This window comes from Oncorhynchus mykiss, chromosome 1 (genome assembly GCF_057628025.1).
Source record: "Oncorhynchus mykiss isolate SJ-2025 chromosome 1, ASM5762802v1, whole genome shotgun sequence".
NCBI classification, from domain to species: Eukaryota; Metazoa; Chordata; class Actinopteri; order Salmoniformes; family Salmonidae; genus Oncorhynchus; species Oncorhynchus mykiss.
In genome coordinates this window covers 14,157,775-14,178,383 of record NC_143022.1, presented here as the reverse complement: position 1 = coordinate 14,178,383, position 20,609 = coordinate 14,157,775, and the positions used below count along the sequence as shown (strand labels likewise).

Below are 20,609 nucleotides of genomic sequence, written 5' to 3'. Positions count from 1 at the left end.
ACAGGGGATACCGAAACAGCGAGGCTACATACAGGAGAAACCGGTACAGGGAGGCTATATACAGGGGGCACAAACATGTTTAGGCAAACCATTCTGTGGTGTCTCCACAATGCTTGTGTAATGATATTTTATAACATTTTTGAAAATCTCTTTGTTGTATCACAACCATTGTGCCAAATACGTTGTGTAACTTAAGTGTGCACAGGGCCAGAGAAACACACACATCCACAAGATAACACTATGGACCTTAGTTTAACTTAGTAATGTTGCAATTAATTAAACCTGATAAACTGAGGACATTGTGTGTGTGTGTGGCTCAGGCGTGTGTCACAGGCTGGGAGGTCATGGTGTGGAGGGACAGCAGGGGCTGGAATAGCTTAGACTGAGGAGAGTGCACTGTAGAGGAGAGAGAGAGATCAGAAAGATAGTTGATTAGATGAGACAAGTAACCAGGGCTTTGCCATGGCATACATCCCTGACAGTAGAGAGAGAGAGAGAGAGGGGATTAGAATGAAATGCTCAAATAATAACGTTATAATAATGTTATAGGACACTACACAGGGTTCTGGTCTTATAGGACACTACACAGGGCTCTGGTCTTATAGGACACACAGGGCTCTGGTCTTATAGGACACACAGGGCTCTGGTCTTATAGGACACACAGGGCTCTGGTCTGATAGGACACACAGGACTCTGGTCTTATAGGAAACACATGGCTCCGGTCTTATAGGAAACACACAGCTCTGGTCTTATAGGAAACTCAGGCTCTGGTCTTATAGAAAACACAGGACTCTGGTCTTATAGGAAACTACACAGGGCTTTGGTCTTATAGAGCATTACCTAGGGCTCTGCCCCCCCCCCCCCCCCTACCCCGCTTAAGCACCACCTTCACCCAATCTTGATGTGTCCAAATAACCAGTGAGGGTAAACCAAAGCACTGGAGCTAATGTTGCTCATTAGTCATTGCATCCCACAGTCTTTTGACATACATACGTTACAATACCATTTTTGTTACGCAGTCTGTCCACAAGAGATGGCTGTTCCTATAACTCTGAACCAGGGGTAGGCAACTAGATTCAGCCGTGGGATGATTTTTAGTCGGAGCGGACGGTTGGGGGGGTTGGATCATAATTACAATCATTTGTAAACTGCAAATTGACCACAGCTAAATGATTGTCTTTTTTGACCCCCTCCCGCCCATTGGGCCGTCTTACTGGTTTCTACTGTCTCTATATGTCTCTGGTACAGCCTATGTGCGTCCCAAATGGCTCCCTATTTACTTTACAGTGCACTGCTTTTGACCAGGGCCCATAACCCCTAAAGGTAGTGGACTATAAAGGGAATAGGGTGCCATTTGGGATGCATCCTTTCTATCCACTTACCATCTATGTAGGAGTGCAGAGCAGTGAGCATGGATCCCTCTGGGGTGCTGTAGGCTGTGTACTGCCGCTCTTCTGGGGCTGGGGTGGGCTGGGAGTGGCAGCCGGGCTGCAGGGAGGACAACGGCGTGGCTGAGGAGTGGTTGGGGCTCACATGCTTCTTATGGCGTGCTCTGCAGTTCTGGAACCAAACCTGGATAGGATGTAGAAAGTGCCATGTTTTTAGTACCAGCATTCAATAGTGACACACTTAATTAATGTGTGTTTATTAAAGAGCCAATCGGATTCAAACAGCAACGAAGTGGTCACCTAATAACTCGTTTTGGTGAGCAGATGTACCAATCCCAGACTGCTGTTTTACTGGAAATGTCAGAAAACCAAGGGGGTGTTTTAACAGTTTCCCTTTTTTTTCTTTTCAATTATTTTCATCACAACAAATCCTCAAAAAGATTATAAATGTACTGCGGAAATGCAGTCATATCCTATCCTGTTTGTGAGGCATGCGTTGACTAAAACTGTGTATGAATATCTAACCCAGGGATGGGTAACTTTGATCGGGGTTGGGGCCACAGTGGTTCTCGGGTCTGCTTACCCATGTAAGTAAAAATGTTTTGCTCCTCTTGACAGCAGAAAGAGAAAATTGAAGTTTGAGAGTTAATTTCCTGCAATTCTACACATTTTGCCATGGGGCGTAAAGAAAATGTTGCAGTTTTAAAGACAAGTTTGCTGCAATTCTACACATTTTGCCATGGGGCGTAAAGAAAATGTTGCAGTTTTAAAGACAAGTTTGCTGCAATTCTACACATTTTGCCATGGGGCGTAAAGAAAATGTTGCAGTTTTAAAGACAAGTTTGCTGCAATTCTACACATTACAACAACAACAACAAAACAACGGGTCACCAAAAATACCATCTCTGATCTAACCTGTATGACTCTCCTACTCAGGCCTGTCTGCTCTGCCAGCGTCTGCAGGGTCTGGGCATTCGGGTTGTTGTCCTGGGAAAACTGTGCCTGCATTATCTGGAGGGGTCATAAAGTCACTGAGCTCAATCACAGGTCAATCACATGAGGTCAGACGTATGTTAATCACTTGCCCTGAACCCCTTGCCTGGGAACAGTCAGACATAATTGGTGACATCTGCGGGGGCTGGATTTAAACTCCCAGGAAGGATTAAAAAATGAACAAACCTGTGGCATTAATTCATATTGAACCAAACTAGGAACCTTGGTATTCAGCTTTATCGCAATGCTATTGACCTGGGGATGGTCTCCCAGGTACGTTTGGTGGATTATTGATACTCACCTGTAATTGGTCAGCGGTGAAGCTGGTGCGCGCTCTCTTCGACGGCCTGGGCTGATTCACTTGCTGTTCTGTTGGCATCGTCCCCTCTAGGTTCATACCACTTTCTGAAATGAGATGATTGCTCTTCTTAATTAATGAGCTCATAATCATGCTACTCGACATGCAAGCCGTAGACAGCCGTAGACATCACACTAGGCACAGACGTCAATTCACGTTGGTTCAACATAATTTCACTGAAATGACGTGGAAACAACATTGATTCAAGCAGTGTGTGCCCAGTGGGATTATTATGACATCTATGTGCATTGAATGGCTTCTCATCTGTGAAATGGGAAGTTACTTTTGTTCCATATCAAAGACAATAGGCTGTATTCTTTTGTATCAATTTACATAATTGAATTATTATCAAATGTCAAGGGGCTTTGTCTAAAGGTTTATGCATTTTACAGTATAGTAAAAGTATTCATAGTGCCTTCAGAAAGTATAAACACCCCTTGACTTTAACACATCTTGTTGTGTTACTGTCTGAATTTAAAATGGATTAAATGTAGATGTTTTGTCACTGGCCTACACACAATACCCCGTAATGTCAAAGTGGAATTATGTGTTTTTTTTTATTATTATTATTTATTATTATTCAACCACAAAGACCAGGGAGATTTTCCAATGCCACGCAAAGAAGGGCACATATAGGTAGAAAGCAAACATTTAATATCCATTTGAGTTATTAATTACAATTTGGATGGGTTACCAATACACCCAGTCAATACAAAGATACAGGCGTCCTTCCTCACTCATTAGCCGGAGAGGAAGGAAACTGCTCATGGATGTCAGCATGAAACGAATGGTGACTTTAAAACAGTTACAGAGTTTAATGGCTTTGATGGGAGAAAACTGAGGATGGATCAACAACACTGTAGTTACTCCACAAGACTAACTGAGGATGGATCAACAACATTGTAGTTACTCCACAAGACTAACTGAGGATGGATCAACAACATTGTAGTTACTCCACAAAACTAACTGAGGATGGATCAACAACATTGTAGTTACTCCACAATACTAACTTAATTGACAGAGGGAAAAGAAGGAAGCCAGTATACAGTAGAATAAAAATGTTCCAAAACATGTATTCTGTTTGCAACAAGACACTAAAGTAATACTGCAATACCAAAAACATTTCGATGTGCTCAGATGACCGTTGTTAGCATGTTTTAACCACTCCTATAAAAATGGTAGATTAACAGATACACAACAAGAAGGTCTGATTTCATTTTTACTGAAACAGGCCCTTACAGTGTTGTGATGCAAATATTATATTAAAATGCATAGCATAAAAAAGGTATTGTCGGATATTATTCATCCTAATCAGGCAGGTTTTTTATATGGACGATAGATTGGTGATAATATACGACAAGTACTGGAAACAATAGAACATTATGAACAATCTGGGAAACCAGGCCTGGTACTCATGGCTGACTTGCCTGGAATATTTACATTTTGGAGAATCTCTTATAAAATGGGTTAAAGTTATGTATAGTAACCCTGGGTGTAAAATACTAAATAATGGCTTCTTCTCAGAAAGTATTAAACTGTCAAGAGCATTAAAACAAGGTTGTCTACCATCGGTAGATTTACAGAGCATTCGGAAAGAATTCAGACCCCTTGACTTTTTCACATTTTGTTACGTTACAGCCTAGTTCTTTTTTTAAATGTCCTCGTAAATCTACAACCATTACACCATAATGCGAAGCAAAAACAGGCTTTTAGAAATGTTTGCAAATGTATTACAAATTAAAAACTGAAATATTACATTATCATAAGTATTCCGAATTTTTACTCAGTACTTTGTTGAAGCACCTTTGGCAGTGATTACAGCCTCAAGTCTATTTGGGTATGATGCTACAAGCTTGGCAAACCTGTATTTGGGGAGCTTCTCCCATACTTCTCTGCAGATCCTCTCAAGCTCTGTCAGGTTGGATGGGGAGCGTCGCTGCACAGCTATTGTCAGGTCTCTCGATCCTAACTAGTCACCCACTCCCTGCTGCTGAATGATGCTACAGCATGATGCAGCCACCACCATGTTTCACCATAGTGATGGTGCCAGGTTTCCTCCAGACGTGACGCTTGGCATTCAGGCCAAAGAGTTGAATCTTGGTTTCATCAGACCAGAGAATCTTGTTTCTCATGGTCTGAAAGTCCTTTAGGTGCCTTTTGGCAAACTCCAAGCGGAATGTCATGTGCCTTTTACTGAGGAGTGGCTTTCATCTGGCCACTCTACCATCAGGCCTGATTGGTGGAGTGCTTCCTTCTGGAAGGTTCTCCCATCTCCACAGAGGAACTCTGGAGCTCTGTCAGAGTGACCATCGGGTTCTTGGTCACCTCGCTGAGCAAGGCCCCTCTCCCCCGATTGCTCAGTTTGGCTGGGCGGCCAGCTCTAGGAAGACTCTTGGTGGTTCCAAACTTCTTCCTTTTAATAATGATGGAGCCCACTGTGTTCTTGGGGACCTTCAATGCTGGTGACATTTTTTGGTACCCTTCCCCAGATCTGTGCCTCAACACAATCCTGTCTAGGAGCTCTACGGACAATTCCTTCGACCTCATGGCTTGGTTTTTGCTCTGACATGCACTGTCACCTGTGGTATCTTATATAGACTGGTGTGTGCCTTTCCAAATCATGTCCAATCAATTGAATTGACCACAGGTGGACTCCAAGTTGTAGAAACATCTCAAGGATGATCAATGGAAGCAGGATGCACCTGAGTTCAATGTTGAGTCTCATAGCAAAGGGTCTGAATACTTATGTACTTACTGTTTTTATTAGCTAAAAACCTGTTTTCACTTTGTCATTATGAGGTATTGTGTGTAGATTGATAAGGGGAAAAATGTATTTAATCCATTTTAGAATAAGGCTGTAACGTAACAAAATGTGGGAAAAGTGTAGGGGTCTGAATACTTTCTGAATACACTGTATTTATTAAGGTCATCTAAATGTTAGCTATTAAAATCAGATCCAACAATAATATCAAGGGGCTAGAAATTCAGGGCTTAAAAACAAAGGTGTCATTGGACGCTGGTGATTAATGTTTTCTTTAAATCCACAATTTGGATCCCTGCACAGCCTGAGGATCTAGATCATTTTTCAAACCTCTCTAGATTACAACCAAATTATGATAAATTTACAACCTTTATTACGTGTTGGATCACTACAAAATTCAACTTTTACATTCTATATTATATTGACAAATAAAATGGTCTGACGATGATGTAGACATACTCGGTATTCATGTCCCAAAATAAATAAATCTCACTACCATGGAAAGAAAAATTGTCTGTTTGTGGAAAAATCACCCTGATTAACTCTTTAGTCACATCCCAGTTTACCTATTTGCATATGGCCTAGTGGCTTGTTTTTTAAATTATATAAGCAAAACATATGGCAAGACTGACAAAATTTAATGTGCATATTTATATCATCTATATGAATTGGGAGGGCAGAAATTATTAAATATTAAAGTACCTCCGAATTAAGTCTTTAGTGATACACAGGTTGTCCTTACAAAAACAAGTATAGTCTTTGAAATTGATATCATAAATATGACTGGTGGAGTTGTCACACATGCAGCTAACAAAAACATATGGAAATGTCTGCTCTACCCAAAATTACAACCAACTAATTGCAGCATTACCTCAAAAACGGAAGAGGCAAGTGGAATGGGGGAAAATAATGGAATTTGTCAGCTGTGCCATATAGATTGCAAAATAGTTAGATTTTCGATGTACCGATTTCATGGCACATGGTTTGGGAACTGATACACAAAATGATGCCGGATTCAAAATGTATAATTTTTCAATAGTAAATATTATACAAAATTCTTGCAACCAATAGAATGTCATATGGTTGTATCACTGCTGGGTGATACAACCATCCCAGCTCTGCATATTTTGCTGCGAAGAGACAGAATCATATGTAATTTGTATTGGTACTGTCCATATTTATAGTAGCTTGTTTTTGGTTGCAGGTTCAGGAATTGCTGAAGAATTGCAACGTTTACTTGGAGCTAACTCTGTAAATAGCACTGCTGGGTGATTTGAAAACTCATAGTCAATCAATTACTAATATAATAATACTTTTAGCAAAAAATGTTATCTTTAATTTACAATCTGTAGAAACTATGACAAAAGAAAGGTTCAGAACTTTTGTGAAACATCACAGCACAGTTGAAAAATATATTGCAAATAGTAATCAAAACTGGATGGTGTAGAGATAAATGGGAGGGATTGAGGGTAGCTCAAGGGTGGGACTTAAAACGAGATGTCCAATGTCAAATTTTCTGTGTCCGTAAAATATATATAACTTCAGAACTTTTGTGAATCAGCATAGTTAAAAATATATGGCAAATAGGTAGGGGTAGGGTTAGAGGAAAATAATAAAGGAAAATATATATATTTTTTAGCATACAGTTGAAGTCAGGTGTTTACATACACTTAGGTTGGAGTCATTAAACTCGTTTTTCATTCACTCCACAAATTTCTTGTGAACAAACTATAGTTTTGGCAAGTCAGTTAGGACATTTACTTGTGTATGACACAAGTCATTTTTCCAACAATTGTTTACAGACAGATTATTTCACTTATAACTCAGTGTATCACAATTCCAGTGGGTCAGAAGTTTACATACACTAAATTGATTGTGCCTTTAAACAGCTTGTAAAATTCCAGAAAATTATGTCATGGCTTTAGAAGCTTCTGATTGGCTAATTGACATCATTTGAGTCAATTGGAGGTGTATGTGAATGTATTTCAAGGGCCTACCTTCAAACTCAGGGCCTTTCTGCTTGACATCATGGGAAAATCCAAATAAATCAGCAAAGACTTCAGAAAAAAAAAGTCTGGTTCATCCCTGGGAGCAATATCCAAACGCCTGAAGGTACCACGTTCATCTGTACAAACTATAGTACGCAAGTATAAACTCCATGGGACCACGCAACCATCATGCCGTTCAGGAAGGAAACACGTTCTGTCTCCTAGAGATGAATGTACTTTGGTCTGAAAAATGCAAATCAATCCCAGAACAACAGCAAAGGACCTTGTGAAGATGCTGGAGGAAACAGGTACAAAGGTGTCTGTATCCACAGTAAAACGAGTCCTATATCGACATAGACTGAAAGGCCGCTCAGCAAGGAAGAATCCACTGCTCCAAAATCGCCATAAAAAGCCAGACGACGGTTTGCAAATGCACATGGGGACAAAGATCATAGTTTTTGGAGAAATGTCCTCTGGTCTGATGAAACAAATATAGAACTGTTTGGCCATAATGACCATTGTTATGTTTGGAGGAAAAAGGGGGAGGCTGGCAAGCCGAAGAACACCATCCCAACCGTGAAGCACGGGGGTGGCAGCATCATGTTGTGGGGGTGCTTTGCTGCAGGAGGGACTGGTGCACTTTACAAAATAGATGGCATCATGAGGGTGGAAAATTATGTGGATATATTAAAGCAATATCTCAAGACATCAGTTAGGAAGTTAAAGCTTTGTCGCAAATGGGTCTTCCAAATGGACAATGACCCCAAGCATACTTCTAAAGTTGTGGCAAAATGGCTTAAGGACAACAAAGTCAAGGTATTGGAGTGGCCATCACAAAGCCCTGACCTCAAACCTATAGAAAATTTGTAGGCAGAACTGAAAAAGCGTGTGCGAGCAATGAGGCCTACAAACCTGTCTCATGTCCATTGCTCGTGTTTCTTGGCCCAAGCAAGTCTCTTATTATTAATGGTGTCCTTTAGTTGTGGTTTATTTACAGCCATTCGACCATGAAGGCCTGATTCTTGCAGTCTCCTCTGAACAGTTGATGTTTAGATGTGTCTGTTACGTGAACTTTGAAGGTTGGTAACTCTAACGAACTTATCCTCTGCAGCAGAGGTACAGTGCCTTGCGAAAGTATTCGGCCCCCTTGAACTTTGCGACCTTTTGCCACATTTCAGGCTTCAAACATAAAGATATAAAACTGTATTTTTTTGTGAAGAATCAACAACAAGTGGGACACAATCATGAAGTGGAACGACATTTATTGGATATTTCAAACTTTTTTAACAAATCAAAAACTGAAAAATTGGGCGTGCAAAATTATTCAGCCCCTTTACTTTCAGTGCAGCAAACTCTCTCCAGAAGTTCAGTGAGGATCTCTGAATGATCCAATGTTGACCTAAATGACTAATGATGATAAATACAATCCACCTGTGTGTAATCAAGTCTCCGTATAAATGCACCTGCACTGTGATAGTCTCAGAGGTCCGTTAAAAGCGCAGAGAGCATCATGAAGAACAAGGAACACACCAGGCAGGTCCGAGATACTGTTGTGAAGAAGTTTAAAGCCAGATTTGGATACAAAAAGATTTCCCAAGCTTTAAACATCCCAAGGAGCACTGTGCAAGCGATAATATTGAAATGGAAGGAGTATCAGACCACTGCAAATCTACCAAGACCTGGCCGTCCCTCTAAACTTTCAGCTCATACAAGGAGAAGACTGATCAGAGATGCAGCTAAGAGGCCCATGATCACTCTGGATGAACTGCAGAGATCTACAGCTGAGGTGGGAGACTCTGTCCATAGGACAACAATCAGTCGTATATTGCACAAATCTGGCCTTTATGGAAGAGTGGCAAGAAGAAAGCCATTTCTTAAAGATATCCATAAAAAGTGTCGTTTAAAGTTTGCCACAAGCCACCTGGGAGACACACCAAACATGTGGAAGAAGGTGTTCTGGTCAGATGAAACCAAAATGTAACTTTTTGGCAACAATGCAAGACGTTATGTTTGGCGTAAAAGCAACACCGCTCATCACCCTGAACACACCATCCCCACTGTCAAACATGGTGGTGGCAGCATCATGGTTTGGGCTTGCTTTTCTTCAGCAGGGACAGGGAAGATGGTTAAAATTGATGGGAAGATGGATGGAGCCAAATACAGGACCATTCTGGAAGAAAACCTGATGGAGTCTGCAAAAGACCTGAGACTGGGACAGAGATTTGTCTTCCAACAAGACAATGATCCAAAACATAAAGCAAAATCTACAATGGAATGGTTCAAAAATAAACATATCCAGGTGTTAGAATGGCCAAGTCAAAGTCCAGACCTGAATCCAATCGAGAATCTGTGGAAAGAACTGAAAACTGCTGTTCACAAATGCTCTCCATCCAACCTCACTGAGCTCGAGCTGTTTTGCAAGGAGGAATGGGAAAACATTTCAGTCTCTCGATGTGCAAAACTGATAGAGACATACCCCAAGCAACTTACAGCTGTAATCGCAGCAAAAGGTGGCGCTACAAAGTATTAACTTAAGGGGGCTGAATAATTTTGCACGCCCAATTTTTCAGTTTTTGATTTGTTAAAAAAGTTTGAAATATCCAATAAATGTCGTTCCATTTCATGATTGTGTCCCACTTGTTGTTGATTCTTCACAAAAAAATACAGTTTTATATCTTTATGTTTGAAGCCTGAAATGTGGCAAAAGGTCGCAAAGTTCAAGGGGGCCGATTACTTTCGCAAGGCACTGTAACTCTGGGTCTTCCATTCCTGTGGCGGTCATCATGAGAGCCAGTTTCATCATAGCACTTGATGGTTTTTGCGACTGCACTTGAAGAAAGTTCTTGAAATGTTCCGTATTGACTGATATTCATGTAATGATTGAAATGCATTCCAGGTGACTACCTCATAAAGCTGGTTGAGAGAATGGCAATAGTGTGCAAAGCTGTCATCAAGGGAAAGAGTGGTTATTTGAAGAATCTCAAATATAAAATATATTTATATTTGTTTAACACTTTTTGGTTACTACATGATTCCTTATGTGTTATTTCAGAATTTTAATGTCCTCACTATTATTTTACAGTGTAGAAATAGTAAAAATAAAGAAAAACCCTTGAATGAGTAGGTGTTCTAAAACTTTGGACAGGTAGTGTATATAAATAAGATATTTCTTTATTTCATTTTCACTAAATTTGCAAACACTATGTTTTCACTTTGTCATTATGATGTATTATGTTCAGATGGGTGAGAAAAAACATATATTGAATCCATTTTGAATTCAGGCTGTAACACAACAAAATGTGGAATAAATCTAGGGGTATGAATACTTTCTGAAGGCACTGTATCTCCTATGATCACTTTGACCAGAAAATATGAATCAAAGATGTTGAATAATTGATTCATTGTATTGTTTATTTTTCTCAGTGGTTACCAGAACATTTTAACAAACATAAGCCAATAAGCAGAGTTAACATTTTAGTCGCTTCTGGCGCAGTAGTTCTCCAGACATCACAAGAAGCATTGATTAATTCAGGAACAGGTGCAAATATTATACATTTAAGAAACACCTTCAACAATATCTATTGTGTTACTTATTTAGGCTCCACTTGACCTATGTTGATAATAAATCATAATTCGTTTAGGTTTTTAATTGATCAATATTGCTGCAGATTATGATGAGTTTGTAGATTTATTGTCTATCATCATTCAGCTCCCTATATCAGCAGAAGTTGTGAATTTGTGTCACTCCACTGCAAAATGCTCACCTTTCTCCAGGGCACATTTCAGGTTGTCCAGCATACAGTCGTAATGTACACGACACAGCACCTTCTCCTCCACCAGGGCAAACTCTTCCCCCGTGGACAACTGCCTCTTACAGGAGAAACAGGCGAAACACGCCAGGTGGTATACGTTGCCCTTCGCCCGGCGGACCCAGTCGGTAGAGTATATATTTCGGCCGCAGCACGCGCACCATGTTCCATACCTTCTGCAATAAATACAGGTTTTAAAAGTCAGGTAAATAACTGCCCTGTTGGTTAGATGGCGGTTGAATATTGGAATTACGTGTTACAAATAAATATTATACAGGATAAATAGGATAAATAGGCTATATACATAAATGGCAAAAATGTTATTTAAAAATCACTTTTGATTTGATTTAATATGCAAAAACAATCTGAAATACCTAAAGTAGTCCAATTTGCAGAAGACCTCTTTGTCTTTGATGTAACAACTTGTATGACTGCAAAGCGATATTTGACACATGCTACAGGAGAGACAACGCACATGCCAGCACAAATCGTTAACCTGTGAAAAAAACATGATAATGAAATAACATAATAATATTCGGACATTATTTAGTAGTAATGCAAACGCAAAAACATATTGTTGTACAGTTAGTCTACTAAAATCGTATACAAAAAGCACAAGATATGCACGAAATGAGCACCCCAACGAAATTTGAAATGTTGCGACAAGATGAAACCACATATTTTACCTTCAGCAAGTATTTATCCACAATTTCCTCACTGCAACTTGCACAAACAGTTCTACCCGACCGAGGCGGATATACAATCTCTCGCAGCGATGGGGAGGATGAGCCGAGAGAGCATACATCTTCATCCAATACTTCAACTGGTGTTCCCTGAATAGAACAATATACCGCGGTTAGGATGCATGTGTGCCGAATTCTTTAGCCTTTATAGCCTACATGTGCGCAACGAAAACTTTGGCGCACATTACGCATTTGTGCCAATATAGTTGTGCGGAAATGAGACATCTCACGTTGTCCGGTTCATTCCAATTAAAACCTTTTAGCAAAAGGCCTATTTTAGAGTTGTTGACAGGCACATGCGGTTAAAACAAAACAAACAAATATCTCCATATAATGTAAAAAATTATTATCTCATGTGAGTAGCCTTAATGGTGAATTTCTAAGAAATATTATATTTGGTTAGTTTTCTAATTATTCATTAGATTATATTATGAAATGTTACCATTCATTTATCTCCTGCCCTCACTGCACCTGCTGATAACCTCTGCGTCGCTTCTGCAATCTTCACATATGACGACAAGCTATACATGGCATGGGAGGAACAAGGGTTTTTGGTCTGTCAAACTTACACTCAGCCGCTTCAGAAACCTTCAAAGCTATATCCCATAACTACCATCCTCTTTACCTTTCACCATGACAACCCCAGCGATTACCAAAATGACATTTAAAAAGGGAAGTATTGTCATTAGTTACAAAAACAGGCGACACTTGAGGTAATAGTTATCCAATGTGCAGTCTGCTCTTGATATTTGCATTTGGGGGTTCTGAACTGCTAAGCACAATGGTTGACCCCCTAACATACATTTCGCATGTCAATTAAAACCAGCATGTCAATCAGAACACAAACGTTTACCCAGGGCAAGCTAAAGGTGAAGAGGTCGTATTAATAACTATTTGAGTCTTAATTGCTGAATATTTAGGAAGTGGAAACACTGAACTTGCTGCTACATAAGTTTGCCAATATAATATTGATAGGCATAATTGGTAAAGTAATTTCAAGCAATTCAAATTCAACCCCTTTTGTCAAAATGTTGCGCCCTTTTTTCATAATAAACCTATATATAAACCTATATATATGTGTTTCGTAATAAACCTATATCTATAGATGTTTCATAATAACCCTATAGCTATATCTGTTTTTTAATAATCCTACAGCTATATATATATTTTAAAACCCTACAGCTATATAGGTTTCCTAATAAACCTATATAGGTTTCCTAATAAACCTATATCTGTTTCATAATAAACCTATAGCTAAATATGTTTAATAATAAACCTATAGCTTTGCAAGCTGCCCTGAAATGATGGCACAATTCTTGTTCGGGGAAAGCAGAATAATCTTTGACACACTTCATCTCTCTTTGAAGTAGACCTATAAAAAAGTGGAACTTACCCCATTTTTAGACATCAACATAGATCCGTTTTCATTCTCATCAACAACATTGTAACATTCCAGTTTATTTTCACTTTTCCAGTGCATCTCAATTATGACTGTGAGTAAATGCGAAAAGCAACCCCAAATAGTAACTTCTTGACAGTTGAAAACGCTCAATAGCCTATCCCTTTTAAGAGATGTTTAACGAGTGTGATAAGATAATTCCGTTTGTCTCCAACTCCTAGTTACCTCTGTCTGTAGGCTATATACCAAACCAGAAGATTTTGTTTTCTTGAGGGCGGAACATAATTCGTATTTTCCTGTGTGCTTTGGCCGCTCCTCCCTGACATATTCACCTATAGTTATAGGCCTGTAATTGTTTTTGAGTATTTGATATTTGTAAAGGCATTTAAATGAATTCCGAAATGTTTCTTTAAATTAAATCCCTTTCGATTAAAACAAATAAATGGGAAATGGCACCGAACATTTTGACCAGAAGTGTAGGCCAGTCAATAGGCGTATTTGATTTTATAGCACGGGCATTTGACAATACAACATTTTTTCAAATTAAGATGACTGTATTTTGCCATTGGTAGGCAAAAGGCTGGCTGTGTAGTATCTAAATATACGATTTTTTTTACTAAAAAGACGCACCAAAATATCATCTTTTGTTCGAGCCTGTATCTCATGTTTTTAACAAATGTTTCGTGACAAAATCTCACAAGATATTGGAATAGTAATTCTGCACAAAGCTTGCTAGGATTGTTGAAGGGTTTTTCGTATAGTCAATATTGTCATTCTACAATCAAATTCTGCGTATAGCTTAGGCTACCATCACATGGTGATGCAATCAAAAATGCAATCCAAAATTTCCCCATAAAAACATGTTCCTCTCAAACTGACCTCTAAAGCATTCTGCAGATTATTGTTCTTTTATTCTGAAGTTGGAAGGTTCATCTTTCCGTTTTAAGTCATTGGCATATATAACCTTCGGTGAAACAAATGTTTCATGTTCAACTATGACCTATCCAGCTGTATGGCAGAATATACTACATGATCAAAAGTTTGTGGACACCTGCTCGTGGAACATATCATTCCAAAACCATTTCTCTATGGACCTCGCTTTGTGCACAGGGCATTGTCATCCTGAAACAGTAAAGGGCCTTCCCCGAACTGTTGCCACAAAGTTGGAAGCACAGAATCGTCTAGAACGCATTTCCACTGCTCCAGAGCTAAATGGCGGAAAACTTTACACCATTCCAGCCAATGCTTGGCAGTGTACATGGTGATCTTAGGCTTGTGTGCGGCTGCTCGGCCATGGAAACCCATTTAGGAAGCTAACAACGAACAGTTCTTGTGCTGACACTGCTTCCAGAGGCAGTTTGAAACTCGGTAGTGAGTGTTGCAACTGATCACAGATGATCTTTACGCGCTTCAACACTCGGCGGTCACGTTCTGTGAGCTTGTGTGGCCTACCACTTCACGGCTGAGCCGTTGTTGCTCCTAGATGTTTCCACTTCACAATAACATTCCTTACAGTTGATTGGTGCAACTATAGCAGGTGAGAAATTTGACGAACTGACTTGCTGGAAAGGTGTGTCCTGTCTTTACTATCATTAAATTGAAGACTTATAGTTTTTATCAAAGATTCTCTGTAATTAGTATTACGCGATCAACTGATTAATCATGTAACTGTAATTAACTAGGAAGTCGGTGCACAAAGGAAAAATATTCAGATTACAAGATTATAATTTCCCAATATAACCTTTCAGATATTTTCATATCTGATCAATAGTCTTCTGATTAATTAATTATTTACTTTATCTCACGTTAGTCTCATTCCAAACGTCATAAATTGTTGGTTATCTGCACGAACCCAGTCTTCACTATGAGTCATCCATACATCAATTGTCTTGAATCATTTATTTATTACTAACTAAGTAATTCACAGAAATGCATAAACAAACAGTAAATATGGTTACAAGAAATGAAAGGAGAATGTGCCCTAGTGGGCTAAACCAGCATGGCGGCTTGTTAGACAAAAGGGGAAGTGAGGGTCAACTCAGAAGTCACTACAGAGTTAATAATTATAACAATTGAAATGCTCATCCTTTACACATGAACGCTCACTCATTCGGGAACAATTGCAATCAATATATATATTTACGCTCAGTGTGTCATCTTGATCGCTGGTGAAAAGTTTGTTTCTTTTGTAGAATTGTCAGTCTCTCTCCCTCTCTCTCGGTTGTGGTTATTGTGGATTGTTCAGAGTGACATTACTTCATTCTTCACGTTCAATGATACTGAATTCCTAGCTGCAGACAAGTAATTAATTTCAAAGACTTGTTCTTATTCTGTCGGTATCGATAGTCTAAGAGTTTATCCACGTGGTATGGTTAACAGATTCAGCAATGGTCTACAACCTTCGTCCTCTCCTAATGGAGAAAAACATGGTCTGGTGATAATTTCTCAAAGTTGGGTTTTTTTCGGAATTGCAGAAAGGGCTGTCCCAGGATGCCTGACCCTAACTGGCTCAGGGGCGGTCCTCTGATTTAGTTCAAACCAAAAGGGAATTGGATTTTCCTTCATTAACCAGTCCAAAATCATATTACACAATTTTACAAACAGTATCATACTCACTCATTCATCTTATACAACAATTAGATGTAAACTTCATATCTGAGGCTATTATATAAACAGCGTTATGGTAATGTGGCCACACCGTCTCCCATGAGCTTCCCCAAGTTGTAACAAACGGACCAGTTCGTAGCTGGATTCTTCACCGATCTTTTATACTTTCTCCGGAACATGAAATTTGTTCGGACCTCAAGTTCTGTGAGGTGGAAGAAATTCCTTTGTTCTCTATGAAAATGTACTCTCTCTTATACTGTGTGGCCATGAGGCAGGTCTTCTCAGGAATTTACGACCTCTCTCTGACCACAGCAGCCTAGTTGAAGGAGGCAGGGGGAGGCAGGGAGAGGGGGATGGGCTTGCTGTACCCAAAGAGGGCAACATCATGACAGGTGGCATCCTATGACAGTGCCACCTTAAAAAGTCACTGAGCTCTTCAGTAAGGCCATTCTACTACCATAGTGTACGTCCTTGTTTTTTTTCACGGTGTGATTTTGCATTCCTTTATGGACAGAGTGATCATTTACTTTCATCATAAAATTATTATTCATTAATTAATTTAATTAACAATGATGTTGTTCACTTAATTGGTTTGTTGGTGAGTTGCTGTTAGTAAGGACTTTTACAATAAACCACATGCAAATATTTTTTCTCCCATTGCACTTCAATTTGACAGTTCACTTGAATTTGACAGTACGTTGACTCTGTCAATACACTCTTATACGCTCTCAAAATATGAACTAATTCAGTGTTTAACATTGCTGAGTGGTGTATAGCCATGTTGTTATTACCATCATATCATATGCTGCAGCTCAGGGAAAAAATGGTTGACCAGGATTTCTTTCTGAGCTCTTGAGCCTAAATCAGAATACTAATCATCAACATATCCATCTAAACTGCAGCGCATAAGGAAAGTATTCAGACATCTTCACTTTTTCCACGTTTTGTTATGTTACAGCCTTATTCTAAAATGGAAGAAATTATTTGTTTAAATTAAAACCAAGCCATGATCCGTAGACCTCTTAGACAGCATTGTGTCGAGGCACAGATCTGGGGAAGATTACCAAAAAATGTTTGCAGCATTGAAGTTCCCCAAAAACACAGTGGCCTCAATCACTCTTAAATGGAAGAAGTTAGGAACCACCAATACTCTTCCTAGAGCTGGCCAAACTGAGCAACCAGGGAGAGGGGCCTTGGTCAGAGTTCCTATGTGGAGATGGGAAAACCTTCCAGAAGGACAACCATCTAAGCAGGACTCCACCAATCAGGCCTTTATGGTAGAGTGGCCATTCGGAAGCCTCTCCTGTTTGCCTAAAGGCACCTAAATGACTTTCAGAAACAAGATTCTCTGGTCTGATGAAACCAAGATTGAATTCTATGGCCTGAATGCCAAGTGTCACGTCTGAAGGAAACTAGACACCGCTCATCGCCTGGCCAATGCCATCCCTACAGTGAAGCATGGTGATGGCAGCATACACCTCTGCTGTCTTCAACCAGGATCTCAGTGATTACTGCCTCATTGCCTGCATCCGTAATGGGTCTGCGGTCAAATGACCACCCCTCATCACTGTCAAATGCTCCCTAAAACACTTAAGTGAGCAGGCCTTTCTAATCGACCTGGCCCGGGTATCCTGGAAGGATATTGACCTCATTCCGTCAGTGCAGGATGCCTGGACACTCTAAAGTTTCTAAAACTGTTTGAATGATGTCTGTGAGTATAACAGAACTCATTTGGCAGGCAAATTCCTGAGGAGAAATCAAAACAGGAAGTGAGAAATCTGAGCTTTGTATGTATTCACCTCAGTTCCCAATGAAATCCCTTGAGATATTAATGATGTTGCACTTTCTAGGGGTTCCACTAGATGTCAACCATCTATAGAAATTTGAATGAGACATCTACTGTGTTGTGGGAGTGAATAAGAGCATAATCTATCAGGTGTCTGGCAGTCAGCCATTTTCTGATCACGCTTATTCCTCATGGTATCCACTTGCGTTCCATTGCTCATGAAGACACAAAGGAATACTCCGGTTGGAACTTTATTGAAGTTATATGCTAAAAACCTCCTAATGATTGATTCTGTACTTAGTTTGAAATGTTTCTTCGACCTGTAACATAACTTTTTGAAGTTTTTGTCCGACGTAACGCTGACCAGAATGAGCGTTTGGATATGTATACCAAACGTGCTAACAAAATAAGATATTTGGACATAAATAACGACATTATCGAACAAAACAAACATTTATTGTGGACCTGGGATTCCTGGAGTGCTTTCTGATGTAGATCATCAAAGGTAAGGGAATATTTATCATATAATTTCTTGTTTATGTTGACGCCAACACGGCGGCTATTGTGACTAATTCTTCTGAGCGCAGTCTCAGATTATTGCATGGTTTGCTTATTCCGTAAAGTTTTTTTGAAATCAGACACAGCGGTTGCATTAAGGAGAGGTTTATCTCTAATTCCACGTGTATAACTTGTATTATCATCTACATTTATGATGAGTATTTCTGTTGAATGATGTGGCTATGCAAAATCACTGGATGTTTTTGGAACTAGTGAACGTAACACGCCAATGTAAACTCATATTTTGATAAATATGAACTTTATCAAACAAAACATACATGTATTGTGTAACATTAAGTCCTATGAGTGTCATCTGATGAAGATGATCAAAGGTTAGTGATTCATTTTATCTCTTTGGTTTTTGTGACTGGCTGGAAAATCTTTGGCTGGAATAATGGCTGTGTTTGTTTTTCTGTGGCTATGTGGTGACCTAATATAATCGTTTGTGGTGCTTTTGCTGTAAAGCACATTTGAAATCGGACACTGTGGTGGGATTAACAACAAGATTACCTTTAAAATGGTATGAGATACATGTATGTTTGAGGAATTTTAATTATGAGATTTGTATGTTTGAAATTGGCGCCCTGCACTTTCACTGGTGTCATATCATCCCGTTAATGGGATTGCAGCCATAAGAAGTTCTTATCAGACAAGTCATAACAAATGAAAATGTATGTAACAGAGGACAGTTTAACACAGTCCCTTGCTTACAGAGTAAGCCTGTCCGGTGGCTTACACAGCCGACCCACCCTGACAGGGGTAGAGTTAGGGCCACAAGCTGGTGAACTTGTTGGGGGAGACGCCTCAGCAGCAGCTGTCTCACATTCACCAGATTGCGACGAGAGAGCCACCGACATCCACCAGGTAAGAGCGTGGTGCAACTCTCTGTAGGCACGTGCTCAGCCTCCAAAGTCCCGTGTGATCTCCCGGCAGCGGTTTCCTCTTTATTGTTCCACCCACCTCCAGCTCTGGTAGGTCTCGAGCAGTCCGTTTGTAGAAGCACTTAGCGTGCTGCTTCTTGTGGTGCAGTACATCCGTGACGCCAACCATGACACAGGGCTCAAGTAACTTGTTGGCTACTGAAGATGGTAGACTTCAGACGTCTGGACAGAATTCGTTGCGCTCGGCTGCTGTCCATGTTTTCGGTGGGTGTGTTCCTCCACTGTAAGATGGCTTTCCAGGGGTCGTTGCTGTCATGCAAGGCCTTAGGTAACAGGTTTTATCAGGGGTCATTGCTGTCATGCAAGGCCTTGGGTAACAGGTTCTTTGCAGTCATGACAGGTCATTCTGTCTTTCCATTTGCCTTTGGGTGCCTTGGAGAGGAGATCACATGGTCAAACTCCCATTCTGAGTTGAAAAGCTTGAACTTTATGACCGTCTCTGCAGTCAGGAAGCAGTTAAATTTCTCAAAAGTCTAAGTAGTGAGAAAAATGAGAAGATAGTCCTTTTGTCTGTCTGTGGCTGAATAAGTGCATGTTGACGATTTGCCAGGCCCTTGTGGGCAGTTCATGTGACATAATGGTTTACTTTTGCTGTTCATTAGCATAATCTTGCATGTGGTACAGCTGCTAACAACGTTTTTAATTTCTCCCTCCGTGTTTGGCCAGTATAATGTTTTGCGTGCCTGGCGGTAACATGTGTCACCTCCAACGTGACTGGAGAGGGTTAAGCATCTCTGGATATAGTGATTTGGGGATAATGACCTTTTGAAGAAGATGCCATTTTGCACGCTGATCCCATCTCGAAAGGTCCAGTATTCTCTCACTGTGAAAGGTGTCTCCTCTTTCAGGTACGGCCAACCTGTGAGAGCAATGAACTTCAGTGACTGTAGGTGTCCGTCCTTGTCAGTGTGTTACCTGATCTGGGCTAGGCGGTGATCTGTGATGTTCAAGTAGTCTGCCTGATTGATCTGTTGAACATTTTGTTGTTCTTGCCGCCATGAACAGATGTTATGTCGCTGATAGGCAGTGCCATTGCCTGTACATTGTGCTGTTACCCTGCTCAGTGTGTCGCTGATGTACATCTCTGGTCCCGGCTTGTAGACAACCTTCAGGATTAAGTTTTGCAGTCAGGAGCATGCTTTGAAGCCTCTTGGGTGCGTTGAGGAGAGGTTTACTGAATATGGCAATGAGCGGTTTGTGATCAGTTTCAGCAATGACCAGCTCTAGACCATATAAGTAGTGATGGAAGTGCTGGTAGGAGCAAATGATGCTGAGGCG

At 40.1% G+C, this 20,609-nt stretch overlaps 1 protein-coding gene across 1 annotated transcript; it reads right to left on the bottom strand.

Annotated features, from left to right (window-relative positions):
• Positions 1-316: 316 nt before the first annotated feature.
• LOC110536960 (LIM/homeobox protein Lhx8-like) lies at positions 317-19,440 on the bottom strand. The gene is made up of 6 exons (XM_090184077.1): positions 19,351-19,440; positions 11,253-11,358; positions 2,683-2,786; positions 2,304-2,399; positions 1,383-1,572; positions 317-396 (listed from the first exon to the last, which is right to left on the bottom strand). Exons 1-6 carry the CDS (start codon positions 19,438-19,440, stop codon positions 317-319), a joined length of 666 nt encoding a protein of 221 aa, XP_090040203.1.
• Between the last annotated feature and the right edge of the window lie 1,169 nt (positions 19,441-20,609).

Bases quoted from the DNA above. Each gene is read 5' to 3' on its own strand.
- LOC110536960 (XM_090184077.1), bottom strand. From the start codon at position 19,440: ATGGTTGGCGTCACGGATGTACTGCACCACAAGAAGCAGCACGCTAAG. The intron at 11,359-19,350 runs GTGGGTGGAACA...TTCTCCTGTAAG, and splicing joins GAGACCTACCAGAGCTGGAG to AGGCAGTTGTCCACGGGGGA. The intron at 2,400-2,682 runs GTGAGTATCAAT...TGACCCCTCCAG, and splicing joins TCACCGCTGACCAATTACAG to ATAATGCAGGCACAGTTTTC.